This window comes from Ascaphus truei, chromosome 3, assembly GCF_040206685.1.
Source record: "Ascaphus truei isolate aAscTru1 chromosome 3, aAscTru1.hap1, whole genome shotgun sequence".
Taxonomy (NCBI): Eukaryota; Metazoa; Chordata; class Amphibia; order Anura; family Ascaphidae; genus Ascaphus; species Ascaphus truei.
In genome coordinates, this window is record NC_134485.1 from 102312222 (window position 1) to 102329538 (window position 17317).

General features: G+C 44.5%; 1 protein-coding gene across 3 annotated transcripts in view; it reads right to left on the bottom strand.

The window, feature by feature from the left end:
- The window catches only part of LOC142491683 (acetylserotonin O-methyltransferase-like), a 78145-nt gene that overhangs the window by 36496 nt on the left and 24332 nt on the right, over positions 1–17317 (bottom strand). For all 3 annotated transcript variants that reach the window (XM_075594600.1, XM_075594601.1, XM_075594602.1), the window contains one exon: positions 5346–5473. In XM_075594600.1, coding sequence (XP_075450715.1) covers positions 5346–5417 — 72 coding nt within the window. In that variant the 5' untranslated portion in view covers positions 5418–5473. The remainder of the gene's footprint in view (positions 1–5345; positions 5474–17317) is intronic.

The window sequence follows — 17317 nt, forward strand, 5'->3', positions numbered from 1 at the left end:
TTTATGTTACCCAACCTCAGTGTATTTGATGCAAAAACAGAACATAGAATTGAATTTGGCAAATGTGCACCACCTTTTACAGTCGCCAAATCCCAAACTGCAGTACCAGGGGAGGTCTCTTGGCATCAAGGTCAACCTGTATGTATAGACAGAGGCCTCCCATTCTACAAAGATCAAAGCAGGTGTGATATGTTTCTGAAGATATGGTTGAGTAATTCCTCGTGTTTAAAATAGTCCCCCTCCTCCTCCCCTCAGTCTAATTTTAGATAATATACAGTCAGAGCCTCTGAGACTGGCAGAGCCGGACATGTGTCCTGGGCTTTGTGGCTGCGGGGGGCCAGTGTTGGAAGTTGGTCTCAGCTGCCAGTAACCTCGTTGTCGCCAGGCCCCAGCTCACCCCAGCTGCAGGCCTTCCTCACTAACACTTTCCCACGCTGAGCCTCTGACGCGGGCCTGCGCCAGTGCTCTCTGATGTCAATACGCACCGGGAGAAAGCTGGGCCCAGCTTCGGGTGTGTACTGGCATGGTAAAATAGGCCAGGAACGCACCGGCTTCATAGGCTTGGTGAGGGACAGTGTCAGTGAGGGTGGCCTGCTGCTGGGTAGAGCTGGGGCCTGGTGGCAATGAGAGTACCGGCAGCTGGGCCAAGAAGTCAACTGCTTTGTCTTGTCCGCCGGCCACGGCTCCCCCCTGCTGCTGATCTCCCTCACTGTCCCACACGGTTCCTCTCTCTGGCATTGGCATGCGCACCTGCATGGGAGAAAAGGCCGGGCAGGACAGTGAGGGATGGAGCAAGGCCCACACCGTGTGGGAGAGAGGGAAGCTCAGCAAAATGCCTACAGAAGCGAGATCCGGGGCAGCAGAGGCTTGAGACCATCGCCAAGGTAGGTAAGTTTGTATTTTGTATTTATTTGGGGGGTGGAATGTATGTATTTTGGGGCGGAGGATTGTATGTATTTGGGGGTGGGATGTTTTTTTTAGATATATTTGCGGGTGGGTGGTTTTTAGTATGTTTGTATGTAAAGTATTGGTGAGGTGGTTTTTTTGTATGTATTTGGGGGGTGGGGTTGTGTTTTGTATGTATTTGGAGGGGGTTGTATTTATTTGGGGGATGAGGTTTTGTTTGTTTGTTTGTTTGTTTGTATGTATTTGGTGGGTGGGGTGTTTTTTTAATATATAATTGGGGATGTTTTTTTTTAATGTATTTGGGAGGTGAAGTGTTTTTTTGTATGTATTTGATTTGTGTTTTTTTGTTATGTATTTGGGGGATGGGAGGGGTTGTATGTTTTTGGTGGGTGGGAAGTTTTTTGTATGTATTTTGTGGGAAGGAATGTGTGTGTGGGGGCTGGGAGGGAATGATTGAGCGAGCAGGATTGAGTGAGATTGGGGTAATTGATGGAGGGATGGGGGAGACAGAGGAGTGAGTGGGTATAAGAGAGGGAGTGAGGGGTGGGAGTGAGTGAGGAAGAGAATGGTTAAGAGAGAGACGGAGGGCAGAGAAATACATGGGAAGAGGGGGGGTCACAAGGTGTGAAATGGAGGGGCTTCCAAGACTACCGACATGGGGGGCCCCTGTCGTCTCTAGTCCTGGACTCGGGAAATCTGTCTCCGGCCCTGTATATTGTAGCATCATTTCTCATTCTGTTGAAACTAACAATGACAGATTTCACAAGCTTTTTACCTATCAAACTCAATTGTTTAAAGCCATCCAATTAGATCAAAATGTTGCAAGTAACAGTGGTTCATGATAACATATATTCATAACACAGTACAGCCAAGATTCGGGCAAAATTCAACAAATTTTGATTAAACATTGGATCCTTTTACAGGGTGATCCTACACTAAAGGATCCCCTCCCAGAAAGACCCAAAGTCATCTATAGGAGGGCAGACAACATAAAGAATAGACTAGCTCCCAGTTTATTTCAAACAGAAGTTAAAAATAAGGAAGCCAACTGGTACCAAAAGTGAAAGGCTTTTTTAGACGCAGTACGTGCAAAGCATGCAAACAGGGCTCAGATGAAAAGATTTTGTTTCAAATGTAACAGGGGAACATTTTAAAACTATGCATTTTATCAACTGCAGATCTGAGTATGTTGTATACCTACTATGTTGCCCATGTGGTCTCCAGTATGTCGGACGTACCAGTCGACCACTGAGGGTCTGCATACTGGAGCACCTGGGTAACATTCGACGACGTCTCATGACGCATAGTGTGTCCAAGCACTTTGCACTGCAACATTCGGGAGATCCATCTGGCCTAACATTCAGAGCAATAGAGCAAGTTCCCCCGAATTGGCGGGGGGGGAGACAGATTAACCAAATTGGCCAAAAAAGAAACCCTTTGGATATATAAACTAAAAACTCTGGCTCCCCAAGGACTAAACATTGACATCGATATTGGGGCTTTTCTGTAGCAATCTATGCAGAGGTATATACTTACTCTTGTCCATATTCTGTATTTGATAAACTTTCCACCTTCTAATTGTCCCATTCCCCTGTCCCCTTCCCCCTTCTTTCCCTATTTTTCTTAGGCCCATCATGCCCGATCACTTCCCTGTACCTATGTTGCTCCACTTGATGAACACGATACTATCAAGCCTGTGTTTTGTCATGTAGAAATGAATTTATGCCAACAATATACGTTATACTCTGATGGTCTTAATATATGTTCTGATTTTTAAATCTATTATTTACAATATGCTTTTAACATGTTTTTATTAGTGTAACTTCACCCATTCCATCAGATGTCCTGTCCTTTGAGCGTATACAAGTTTTATCTGATGCATTGCTCTCCATTGTTTACATAGTGTATCCATGTAATCCATAGTGTATTACATATTAGATCCCCCCTGCATAAGGAGATTTTTATGTGCCACATTTGAGAGCTGATATCAGCAAGGTCATTTGAAGCACTAACTTTGTTATTTTAAAATCATCCACAAGAGGGAGCTGTTCCCGTATTAATGGATTTATTTTTAGCATCCAGAGGCTATGATGCATTTGACTTCAGGTTTTTATCGATGGCAGATTCTGTTTAAAATAAAGCCATTTAGACTGCATCTCTGTATATTTATAGAACAGTTTATCCTAACATGCATACTTTTTCTTGATGATTTGCTTTTAATACCATACAATAATTATGCTTTTATTTGATGGATTTGCATAATTGCACCCATATTTTATTTTAATATGTGACCAAGAATACCATTCTCTATATGTTTTGTTCGATTTTCTGTTTTCCATTACATCAACTATTACATATACGTTTAGTCTATTGCATACTTTTTATAACATAGGATAATTATGCTTTTATTTGATGGATTTGTGTAATTGCACCCATATTATATTTTAATATGTGATCAAGAACACCATTCTCTATATGCTTTGTTCGATTTTCTGTTTTCCATTACATCAACTATTACATATATGTTTAGTCTATTAGAGTTACTCTGCCTTGTAAAGAGTTTTTGCAGATGCCATAATGCAAGGCTGTCAGCAGCCAGGGCAAATCAAGCAGCAGCTTTGCTACTTCGAATGGATGATAGATGTTGTGACATAGTACATTCCTTGCGTTATGGTAGTTCTAACTATACGTGTAGATATTGTATGACATGTATTATTCATTTTTTTAAGCATCCACTATTTATAAAAGGGCCATCCACAAGAGGGAGCCATTCCCATTTTTTATGAATTTATACTATTTGAAGGCACGATTTCTTACAATCTGCAACTATTGCAGTGTTTGACTTGCCAGAGTGCACATTTTTTATCCACACTCTCTTCCCCTTTTCCCCACGTTCCTTTATTGAAGGCAATACTGAATTAATATATAAATAGATGTTTTACAGAGGCGGCACATTTTATTTGAGTGCGGCTAGCTCCGCAAGCCTGGGGATGCCCCGGCATGCTAGCCGCACTCCCTCGGCGTGCCGCGCGTCATCGGCGTGCCGCGCGTCATCGACGCGCGGTCACGCGTCATCGGGTGCCTGCGCCCCCTGCACGCGCGTCCAGGGCTCTCCGAGGGAGCCCTGGTGTCCCGCGATGTGGGGGACGGCGGCAGGGGGTTCCGGGGGACCCGGCGGACCCGGCAGCGGGAGGGAGAAAGCCCCGATCGGAAGGTGCTCCTCCGTGTCTTCGGCGCGCGCCCAGCACCCTCTGGCGCGCGCCAGGTTACTGCTGCGGCCGAGAACGGGCAAATGCTCGAATAAACTCGGCCGCAGCAGTATATGACTTTTATGTAACGGGTGCAGCCAATTACCCTACTGGGGGAGATGATTGATGTGCCTATATCAAGTAAAGACAATGAGCATCCGGCAGGAACCTGACGAAGTATTACTTGCGAAACGCGTAGTTCCCTGCCGGAGCTCATTGTGTGAAGGACTTAGGCAGCCGCCGGACTTCCGGAAAGACCCTCCGACACCGGTCCCGCTGTCGGACGCGCTAGCGGGAGTTCAACGGGAAGGAAAGGGTCTACCGGAGAGACCCACGGCTGACTCTGGGCTGTTTTTTCGTTTTGTGTGAGTGCTCCAAAGTTTTTATCTTTATTTGTTGTAATAAACCCTCTATTGTAATTAATCCAGGCTCTGCCCATTTCTTGTCATATGGGCACCTGGGAGAGGAGCTATCCACACTGTGTCCCCATTGGGAGATATTGAGAAGGAGACGAGACTGATTCTTACTAGACTGACAACATCATTCACTGAGGGAAGGGGCTCACACAAGGCCGTGTGAGTTGTTCTTCCATATTTATATACATCCCTCACTGCTGGAGCATTTATATGCAGTGCCACATTCTCTAACTCGCCTCTGAGGGAAGGATCTCACATAAGGCCGTGTGAGTCACTGAAACATATGACCATTGTTTCTATTATTTTATTATTGCAACACCATCAAGTGAATTATCTTATATCCCTTTCCCCTCCACTCTCCACCACCCTCCCTCCCCTTCCCTCTCCCCCCCTACCCTCCCCCACCTTCATTGACAAACAAGACTGATTATGTCTATCTAATACATGCATCAATTTTATGTGTTTTTACCATCTCTTTATTTTCTGAGATCAACACCTTGCGCTGACCGGTACAACATATCCATTGCCGCTATAAGAAGATCCTGGGTGTCATCTTCTTCCTGGTCAAGCTGCAGAACTGCGACAAGGACTAGTATATACTCACTTCTTTGGTTCTACACTAGCTCAAAGGCATTATATTTTTCACACGCTATATAAGGTAGGGAGCGCCCCAGTTTTACCCTTCGTTCTTTTAACTCGTGTGTATGTATTAAAAGTAATTTATAACATCAGCTGCATAGAATAATCCTTGTTTAGGAAGAGGTTTATTTCTTACCTTAGAGACAAAAAAGCCATCCATATATTCAAGGATTTGCTTTGGATAGTCGAGATCTTCTGAAGAGTTCATATTGTTGTGGTTTACAACAGTTCTGCTGTTCTTTATCTGCGTAAGCTGCTTTATACCTAGAGATGTATAGGCGTACAATGATTAACTAAGCATATCAGCCAGTTGCAAACTTAACCCTGCCTATTTTGTATTTGTATACGCATATGGTATGTGCTAATCACGTCAGAGTTTAGCACCTGTTCCTCGTGCATTAAGTGTGGCAACATAACTAATGCTTTGATCTTTTGGCCCAATGTACCATACAACAAAACAATTAACCCATACAGGATAGGGATAGAAAGGACGAACATTTTACATTTGTGGCACTTCTGCCCAATGCTGCCAATGTAAAATGGCATTATTGTGCCACAACAATAATGAAAACATTGAAAACACAGTGGCACATAAAAGGTTAGAGGGAGGGCCAAAGTATGGTTGCAAACATTCTGCATATTTCATCTCGGAACTCTGAACAATACTGTAGAACACCAGACACTGTGCATTTAGTTTTTAATATGAAACGCCTAAATTGATACAGTATTGTAACTTCTTCAGTACCAAGGTCAATGCACAATGGACCACTGTGGTATTTTTTTAAACACCTGCAAGTCAACACATTACTGAAGCACATGTACAGTACTGTAGTGTACACATTATAATTCATTACAATTCATGAATATCTGCCACCTGGCGGATACGCGAAGAATTGCATCCAATTAAATCCGAACCATTTTCATTAAAAAGATCAAGCGCGGGTGACGGTCGGCATGAATGCGGCATGAATATGGCATGAATGTGGCATGAACGCGGTCAAGCGCGTGGCATTCTGAAAAAGTCACCGGAAAATAACCGAGAAGTGTTAAAATTACAGCGGCCGCGGCTGTATTTTCAGTTGGTTACTAGGCTGCAGGGCCGACGAGGGGGGGGGGAAGTCGGTACAAATGACCAGGCCCGGTGGTCCAGAAGGGGGCCTGACTACATATATATTTTCTGCACTCCTGGGCCTATCGGGCCTGATAGGAAAGCACTTGGCCATGGCGGCCGCCTCCTTGCTGCGGCCCTCCTCCTTCTGAACTGCAGCGTCAAATGACGTCGTGAATGTTGCGTTACCATGGGAACATGATGCTATATTTGAGAAGGAGGGCGGCAGCAAGGAGACGGCTAAGTGCGGAAAGAAAAGAGCTGCTGGAGGGCCCGATTTTTTTTTTCACGGGGTCCTGAATCCGTACTCGGTGGCCCTGCTAGTGCTGCAGTTAAGTTTTTCTGGCTATATGCTCAAGATGAAGTAGAAGAACTTCTGATTTATGTTGATGGGTTAAGAGTAAGGCTGAGATTAAACCAAGTGCTGCAAGGCGTCAGCGCTATTCTGTGATGTCATCCAGCGCTGCCGCCGAGCTGTCGCAAAAAAAAAAACAATTTCAATCTCTTCCCCAGCCGCCCGCCTTGCAGTACGGCGCATCATGACCATCGCTTGCGGTATAAGCAGTCTGATTGGTTCTAAGGTAATTGTTGTGGCGCCATGCCGCTACACGCGATGCCGCATGCATTTTTGGGTGTAATCTCAGCCTTATGCTTCTCTACGACACAGCTTTCACAGCAGAGGAATATAGCTGTAAACAGAAACCGCTGCTGTTGATCTTCATATTGTTCTTACTGTTATTGTAGCTGCTGTTAGTATTGAAGTGTCAGTATTTGTTGCTGCTGCATTTCTGCCAACTTATGTAATAGCTGCTCCATCTTCCTTGCACTACCCCCAGTTACATTAGGAGCAGAGATTGTTGTTCCCTAATAGCAATATTTATTGATGACATAGGGTGGGCTGTATCTTTAAGTAGAAATTCCCTGCACGATAAACCAGGAGATGGTCTTTTAATGATGGAAACAACAGTAAGCAAATACCTCTGCTTATAACTGCTGTGTATCTCTGAGTGAAGAAATAGACATGTAATCAGGATTTTCTCTTTGTAGCCTCTCACAAAAGGTGAGCTAGACTGCCAGAACTAGCCACCTGCAAGACCCAGAGTGGATCACCTGTTATCGCAAAATGAAAGATGCATGAAGCGTCATTAACTACTCTAGCTATCAGGCAAAATGTACATATTTATCATAATAGTGAAATCTGTAGACATATTGAATTCCTCATAACTTTATCCCCAGCACCATCTGCCATTGTAAGATTCTTATCTTACAAGTGTTAATGGAAGAAAAGACTAGTGCTTAGACTAAGATATAATAGACAGAAGTAAAACACATTTCACCAAGGAAATAGAAATAGCTCTCTCTACCTATATTGTGCTCACCCAGAATATTTCAGCTTCCTAGCAAGCTTAGTTACTGCACAAGAAAACTCAAGTGAAACGGGGAAGAGGAAAGAGATATATCCTTTATATAGGGGCACTCCGGAAGAGGAAAGAGATATATCCTTTATATAGGGGCACTCCTAGATATACCCACATTTTATCTGGCTTACTAACAATATGCGTCCCAGCTAACATATCCCTTTGCACTGTTAAACCATATTACTTGTGACTGGCAAAGATTTGACTGGTTGGTAATGGGTTAAGTTTTGAAAGTCACCAATACCTGGATGTATAGGGTATTAGCTTATGTGCCCGGCTTCACCCGGGGAATGTAATATTGAATAAATGTCCCCGCCCCTTCTTCCACCTCCAGCCTCCCCCCGCTGCTGGCACATCTCCCTGCGCCTTCTCCCCCCCTGCTGCTGGATGTAGTGCGGGGTGAGATTTGTCTCTATGTGTGTGTGTGTCTCCCCCTGCTGCCGGAACATGTCCTCCCCCCTACCCCCCCCCCTGCTGGAGGCACATCTCCACATGCTGCTGTGCCCTCCCCCCCCCCGTTGGTACATCTCCCCTCGCTGGTGGCACATATACCCCCCCCCTGTTGGTACATCTACTCCCGTTGCCGGCACAGATCCCCCCACCCCACTTTAAGTTTTTTGTTACATTTCGGGGAACCCCTATCTGGATGACATGTTCGACAGGAGTTAATCACAAAATAGACATGTAAAGCAGTAGGGGTAATAAATAATAACTAACTCATACTTTTGAATAAACAATGTGTATATACAGTATTTTGTAATGAAAAAAGAAAAAACACAAAAGCGCACCAAGATTGAGATATGATATGTATTGACAACAAATAAAGATAATAATATGCACTTACATATATAAAAACTTTAATGGTCCAGATCACGATCGTCACTTCTATTGGTAGGGCAACAAATGGGATGAAGAGGGGGGTAATCTCAGTCTTCAGGAACAAGCCCCGCGCGCTGGGGCTGTATTCAGAGGCTGCGCTGCGTCTCTGCTTCACACGCTTGTCGGCGTGATGATCTACGTACTGTAGTGCGCATGCACGGCAAATGAGGCCCCCCTATAGTAGTCCCGGAAGTGCCCGCCCGTTTTCCGTTTCGATCGAAAATGGCAATAAAAATAGCAATAAAAACACTTGTGTGAAGACTGGCTGTATGTGTTAAACAGACCAGCGAAGGGTGTGCATATTGGAGGTGGGGGCAGACACCTTCAACACTAAGAGCTGCAAGAGATTAGAGAGGAACCACCATTCCACTATCCTAAAGAGCAAGAGCGCGGACTGGACTCAATTTTCTATATTTTGTAATGATTTTGGTTTAAACATCACCCCCCTGTATCTCACATCACCCCCCCTCCCCCTGCATCTCACATCACCCCCCATGGATCTATGTCTTTCCCCCCTCACATCTCCCTTTCTCCATCCTTCCCTCTCCTCTCCCCCTCCTCTCTCCTCTCCCCCCTTTCTCACTCCTGTCCCCCTCCTTCGCTGTCCTCTCCCCCTCTCTCCTCTCCCCTCTCCTGTCCCTCTTCTCTCTCCTCCCTTCTTTCTCCTTTCCCTCTCTCCCTCCCTTCTCTCCTATCCCTTCCCCTCCCCCCTCTCCTCCTCCTCTCTCTCACACAATCACATGTCACACACAATCACATGTCACACACATTGCACACACGCACACACACAATCACATCACATGTAACACACGTCACACACACACACACACACACACACACACACACACACACACACACACACACACACACACACACACACACACACACACAATTACATGTCACACACATGTCACACACGTCACACACAATCACATGTCACACACTGTCACATGTCACACACTCAAACACACACTGTCACAAACACACACTGTCTGTCACACACAGTCTGATACACACACAGTCACATGCACACATGCACACGCACACACACACAGTCACACACACACACAGTCACACACACACAGTCACACACACACACAGTCACACTGTCACACACTGCCACACAGTGAGACACACACACTGTCACATGTCACACATCACACACACACAGTCACACACACACTGTCTGTCACACACTGTCTGATACACACCCACAGTCACACACACACACACACACACACACACACACACACACAGTCACACACACACAGTCACACACACACACAGACACAGTCTCTCACACAGACACAGTCTCTCACACACACACAGTCACACACACACACACACACACACACACACACACACACACACACACACACACACACACACACACACACACACACACACAGTCACACACACACAATCACATGTCACACACTGTCACACAGTGACACACACCGACACACACACAATCACACACACACACACACAGATTACAGAAGCAGCAGCTCTCCGCCGACACCACGGATCCCCCTCTCCCCCCCTCGTAGCTCACAGGCCAAGATCTCCCATCCCATACCTCAGGCAGCGAGGACTGCAGCGCGCTCCTAAGAGAGGGGAGGGAGGGAAGGAGGAGGAGGTGGGAGAGCCAGGCAGCAGTGAGTGCGGGCGGCAAGGCGGAACCCCTGGGACTGCTCCGCGGAGCCCCGGCTCAGAATCACTGACACACACACACACACACAGCCCCATCCAGGCAAGACACGCCCCCTCCCTTAGTAGCCACGCCACCCGCCCCCTGCTTTTACTGCTGTCCAGCCGAGTGAAACTTAGAATGTCCATAACTTGAAAGGTGAGTGACATTGGAAGCTCAAAATAGTTGCGTTGACCTACAAATCCGCAGGAGAATGTACAGTGAAAGTTGTGTGGTGCTACGTGGTGCCTTTTGTGAGATTTCGATGCTTCTGACATACAAATGAACAGAAAACGGAATCCAACTTAGAATTATAGCATAGATTGGTAAGATCACATTTTAATTAAAATGTATTTTAATTCATCAAATAATTATTACCCTCAAACTTTAAAAAAACTAATTATTAAAATACGAGGAAGACGATTCAAAAGTTTAAAAAAAGTGTGAGTGTAATAATTATTTGATGTATTAAAATACATTTTAATTAAAATGTGATCTTACCAATACCCTATACATACAGGTATTGGTGACTTTCAAAACTTAACCCATTACCAACCAGTCAAATCTTTGCTAGTCCCAAGTAATATGGTTTAACAGTGCAAAGGGATATGCTAGCTAGGACGCATATTGTTAGTAAACCAGCTAAAATGTGGGTATATCTAGGAGTGACCCTATCTAAAGAATATTTCTCTTTTTCCTCTTCCCTGTTGCCCTTGAGTTTTTGTACATTTCACCAAGACCATACATTATATAGTTTTTATTGCAGCAATCATACATTTTGAATTAATGTCAGGCATTAAATACTGATGTAGTATATTACAAATTATGCAGTAAATTACATTAGACACTTAATTTCTGTTCTTATTTGTAACTTAGAAATTAAATGTAACTGTGTTACATAATATAAAACAACAGTAACAAAAAAAATAAGCATTTATATACTAAATACATCAGAGTTTGTAAATTTATGTAAAAGGGCTTACTGTATATTTGTTTGAACAATCTGTGAAGAAGGCATTAATATACTAAATGCATCAGGCTACGGTACGTCTGTACAAATCAATAAAGCTAATGTGAGCTTAATAGGAATGTGTGAGTTAATGGAAATACTAGTAAAGCAGAAAAAGGTCCCAGTATGTTAATTTATGTATTATATTATATAATATTTATTTTTATTATAATATAATAATATTTAACCAGAATTTTTTTTTTACCTCTCCTTTTCAAATATGCCCTGTTGGACTGAAACTTTGTAATCAAACAAATAATTTTGTTCATCTCTCAAAATGTATTTAGATGTTCCCTAAATAAACAGGCTGAGGAGTCAGTCCTCACATAATTTTTGTGCTTAAATTTATATAATTGAGTATGGAGAAAAGTGATATGCATAACCACAGTAAAATAAAGTGATGCATCACGCCAAATCATGAGACATATATTGTTTTGAGTTTGCTACATTCAATACTTGGCTTGTTGGGTATTGTGGGTAGCGTACTTTTGTCAAAAAGCAGGCAGTGGTAACTCACAGCACTTTAGGCCGTGCTTATAGTGCCGGCGACAGCGACGCAATGCCGCATCAAACAAATGTATTGACGCCGTCGTGTGCGCTTATAGTAAGCACAACGGCTTGGTCATGATCGCTAGAAGTAATTTCAATTTGATTTTTCCAGCAACCACAGCGTGACGTCAGTGTCGCGTCACTGTCACCGTCACTATAAGCGCGGCCTTTCTCTGCGGCAGAGACATGCACCTCACAAATTTGTTACAAATTGAGCTGATTAAGAGCAATCTACAACTATGTCTACAGAAATGTAAACAAGACAGAGCAAAGGAGCTAATCAAAGATGCATATTCACTATGTATCTTGTGAATACTAGAGGACTATCTTTTTTTGCGACCCCGATGTTGCAAGTATATACAGTCATGTGAAAAAGAAAGTACACCCTCTTTGAATTCTATGGTTTTACATATCAGGACATAATAACAATCATCTGTTCCTTAGCAGGTCTTAAAATTAGGTAAATACAACCTCAGATGAACAACATCACATGACATATTACACCGTGTCATGATTTATTTAACAAAAATAAAGCCAAAATGGAGAAGCTATGTGTGAAAGACTAAGTACACCCTTACTGCTTCCAGAGGAATTAAGATGCTAAGTAGCAGACAGGTGCTGCTAATCAAATGCCCTTGATTAATTGATCATCAGCAAGTGTGACCACCTCTATTAAAGCCAATGTTTTAGCAGTTTGCTGGTTTGGAGCATTCAGGTGTGTGTTAACACAATGCAAAGGAGGAAAGACATCAGCAATTATCCTAGAGAAGCAATTGTTGCTGCCCATCAATCTGGGAAGGGTTATAAGGCCATTTCCAAACAATTTAAAGTCCATCATTCTACAGTGAGAAAGATTATTCAAAAGTGGAAAACATTCAAGACCGTTGCCAATCTTCCCAGGAGTGGACTTCCCAGCAAATTCACTCCAAGGCCAGACCGTGCAATGCTCAGAGAAATTGCAAAATACCCAAGAGTGACATCTCAGACGCTACAGGCCTCAGTTAGCATGTTAAATGTTAAAGTTCATGACAGTACAATTAGATAAAGAATGAACAAGTATGGTTTGTTTGGAAGGGTTGCCAGGAGAAAGCCTCTTCTCTCTAAAAAGAACATGGCAGCACGGCTTAGGTTTGCCAAGTTGCATCTGAACAAACCACAAGACTTCTGGAATAATGTCCTTTGGACAGATGAGACCAAAGTGAAGATGTTTGGCCATAATGCACAGCGCCACGTTTGGGGAAAACCAAACACAGCATATCAGCACAAACACCTCATACCAACTGTCAAGCACGTGGTGGAGGGGTGATAATTTGGGCTTGTTTTTGCAGCCACGGGACCTGGGAACCTTGCAGTCATTGAGTCAACCATGAACTCCTCTGTATACCAATGTATTCTAGAGTCAAATGTGAGGCCATCTGTCTGACAGCTAAAGCTTGGCTGAAATTGGGTCATACAACAGGACAATGATCCCACCAGCAAATCTACAACAGAATGGCTGAAAAAGAAAAGAATCAAGGTGTTGCAATGGCCCAGTCAAAGTCCAGACCTCAACCCGATTGAAATGCTGTGGCTGGACCTTATGAGAGCTGTGTATAAACAAATGCCCACAAACCTCAATGAACTGAAGCAACGTTGTAAAGAAAAGTGGGCCAAAATTACACCACAACGATGTGATAAAGTCATACAGAAAATGATTACTTCAAGTTATTGCTGCTAAAGGTGGTTCTACAAGCTATTGAATCATAAGGTGTACTTAGTTTTTCACACATGGCTTCTCCATTTTGGCATATTTTTTTGTTAAATAACGCATGACACAGTGTAATATGTCATGAGTTGTTGTTCATCTGAGGTTGTATTTCCTAATTTTAAGACCTGCTAAGGAACTGATGATTGTTATTATGGCCTGATATGTAAAACCATGGAATTCAAAGAGGGTGTACTTTCTTTTTCACATGACTGTATATACTGCACCGACACACTTTATTCGAGCAAATGCCTGGTTTGTACCTGGCAGAAACCTGGAATCCGCCGCTGCTCACCTCTTGCATGCTTCGTTGCGTTTGCCTTCCCAGCCACGGTTCATGCCTGGCTGACGGGGGCCTGATCTGTTAAATGATAATGAGAATGATTTACTAGGCTGCGATGTTTCGATTGTCCACCAGATGGCATAAACTCATGACTTAAGTAATGTGTGGCCTTTGCAAGTTGTTTCGTTTCCAAAAAAAAGTTACTTTATCCCAGTACAGTATGCTATTGTGTAACTTGTCCTTGAGACTGAAGGAATAGTTGCAAAAAATGTATCAATTTAGGCTTTACATACAGTAATGTATTAAATAAAGACAAAGATCATTTTCACTTACACTATTCTACAGAGACATGAGTGTTCAAGTGGAGCCCGTGTTCCAAAAACCTGACAGAAGTTATGCTTATTTGATATGGGCCGCTATAAATGCAACAGAGGATAAGATGGCAACAGTTGTTCAAATTTATCAGTATTTTATCGAAAATTATGACTTTTACAGATTTTCGCCAACTCCTCATTTGTGGAAGCATGCAATAAGGAAAAGGTTATGTAGTGACCCCTGTTTTCACCGTATTGAGCCCCAATTTGTTGGAGGGTATTGGTGTGTGTCACAGGGTTTTTCCCGTATCTATGATAATGGAGGCGGCAAAAGGCGAAGGGTCGTGTTAAAACGAAATAAGAAGCGACAGTCCCTGCCAAGCAATGCGCCAGAACCAGAACCAGAACCAGCAGCAGCACCAGCTTATCATCATGGTCCCGCCGTCGGTGACAACTCTGAGATGGATTTCGCAGCCAGTTTTGATGAAGCTTGCATGTACCTAAGCGATTTCCCGCTGACTACAGGTGGGCTAGTCCCTCTGCAAAATGATGAAAGCTGGACTGGAAGTGGGCCGGTGCCAGCGCAAGCTGAATGGGAAATTTAGTACAATACTGTACAGTATGGTGAGTACTGTATTTTTGCCGTATTATTTTGGTGGGGCTGGCTGGGAACTTCTTTAGGGGGCTGACCATTACTGTACATTAAAACTTTTCATTTTGTTTTTCCTCAGAAAAGAAAACGGCTAATGGGGGGATTTCGATGGATTATATTGTACTGTATGCTGATGTTTTCCGGCCATACAGTATACTGTGTAATAAACCCGAATAAATAAAACTATGCATTTATTCTACAGTACATGTTCAGTAAATTACTGCACATACTGGGGGCGAGATGTGTTTGCAGCAGAGAGAGATTTAATAATATTGTACAGTGAGCAGGGGGTTCCCTGAGCCAGAAATTAATGATTAATGCTCAGGGAACCCCCCCCCCCCTGCTCCTGATCAATATTATTAAAAATACGGAAAATTCTGCGTCATTACCATAGCGGATAGCCGCTAAGGCAATGAAGGGGTTAACCCACCGTGCCCGCTTTATTGTGTGTAGTGGGGATGGGTGAGGGGGGTATTTGGCCCTTGGTGTGAGTTTACGACTTGCGGGAGGGGGGGGGGGGGTTGCTGGTGCACTAAACCCCTTCACGATCGTAGCAGTTAATACCGCTACGGTCATGAAGGGGTTAAGCCCTCCCGCTACCCCAACCCCCCCCCCCCCCCCCGCAAGCCCTCCCCAACCATCGTTGGGGCGAATACCCCATTCACCCACCCTCCCGCTACCCACAATAAAAAAATACACACACACAGCAGCCGCCAAAAAATAAATAAATAAATGACAATAAATACATTTGAAATACATTTTTATTGATAGTGTAGATGTGCAGGGGGTCTCCGGAGCTGAACCGCGTTGGTTTTAGGTCTGGGGACCCCGTGCCCCCCGAGATACAGGCCCCTTTAGGGGGTGCCGGTAGCCCTCTGCTTGGTTTAAAGGTCCGATCACGTGATCGCGGCCTGTAAACCAAGCAGAGCAGAGGGATACCGGCACCCCCTAAAGGGGCCTGTATCTCGGGGGGCACGGGGTCCCCAGACCTGAAACCTGTGCGCTTCTGCTCTGGAGACCCTCTGCACATGTACACTATCAATAAAACACATACAATATACAGTATAAATAAACACTCGTTCTTTACCTTAGCGTCTATGCGCTATGGTAAAGAAGCATTATTTTAATAATATTGTAAAGTGAGCAGGGGGTTCCCTGAGCCAGAAATTAATGATTAATGCTCAGGGAACCCCCCCCCCCTGCTCCTGATCAATATTATTAAAAATACGGAAAATTCTGCGTCATTACCATAGCGGATAGCCGCTAAGGCAATGAAGGGGTTAACCCACCGTGCCCGCTTTATTGTGTGTAGTGGGGATGGGTGAGGGGGGTATTTGGCCCTTGGTGTGAGTTTAGGACTTGCGGGAGGGGGGGGGGTTGCGGGTGCACTTAACCCCTTCACGATCGTAGCAGTTAATACCGCTACGGTCATGAAGGGGTTAAGCCCTCCCGCTACCCCAACCCCCCCGCCCCCCGCAAGCCCTCCCCAACCATCGTTGGGGCGAATACCCCATTCACCCACCCTCCCGCTACCCACAATAAAAAAATACACACACACAGCAGCCGCCAAAAAATAAATAAATAAATGACAATAAATACATTTGAAATACATTTTTATTGATAGTGTAGATGTGCAGGGGGTCTCCGGAGCTGAACCGCGTTGGTTTTAGGTCTGGGGACCCCGTGCCCCCCGAGATACAGGCCCCTTTAGGGGGTGCCGGTAGCCCTCTGCTTGGTTTAAAGGTCCGATCACGTGATCGCGGCCTGTAAACCAAGCAGAGCAGAGGGATACCGGCACCCCCTAAAGGGGCCTGTATCTCGGGGGGCACGGGGTCCCCAGACCTGAAACCTGTGCGCTTCTGCTCTGGAGACCCTCTGCACATGTACACTATCAATAAAACACATACAATATACAGTATAAATAAACACTCGTTCTTTACCTTAGCGTCTATGCGCTATGGTAAAGAAGCATTATTTTAATAATATTGTAAAGTGAGCAGGGGGTTCCCTGAGCCAGAAATTAATGATTAATGCTCAGGGAACCCCCCCCCCCCTGCTCCTGATCAATATTATTAAAAATACGGAAAATTCTGCGTCATTACCATAGCGGATAGCCGCTAAGGCAATGAAGGGGTTAACCCACCGTGCCCGCTTTATTGTGTGTAGTGGGGATGGGTGAGGGGGGTATTTGGCCCTTGGTGTGAGTTTAGGACTTGCGGGAGGGGGGGGGGGGTTGCGGGTGCACTTAACCCCTTCACGATCGTAGCAGTTAATACCGCTACGGTCATGAAGGGGTTAAGCCCTCCCGCTACCCCAACCCCCCCCCCCCCCCGCAAGCCCTCCCCAACCATCGTTGGGGCGAATACCCCATTCACCCACCCTCCCGCTACCCACAATAAAAAAATACACACACACAGCAGCCGCCAAAAAATAAATAAATAAATGACAATAAATACATTTGA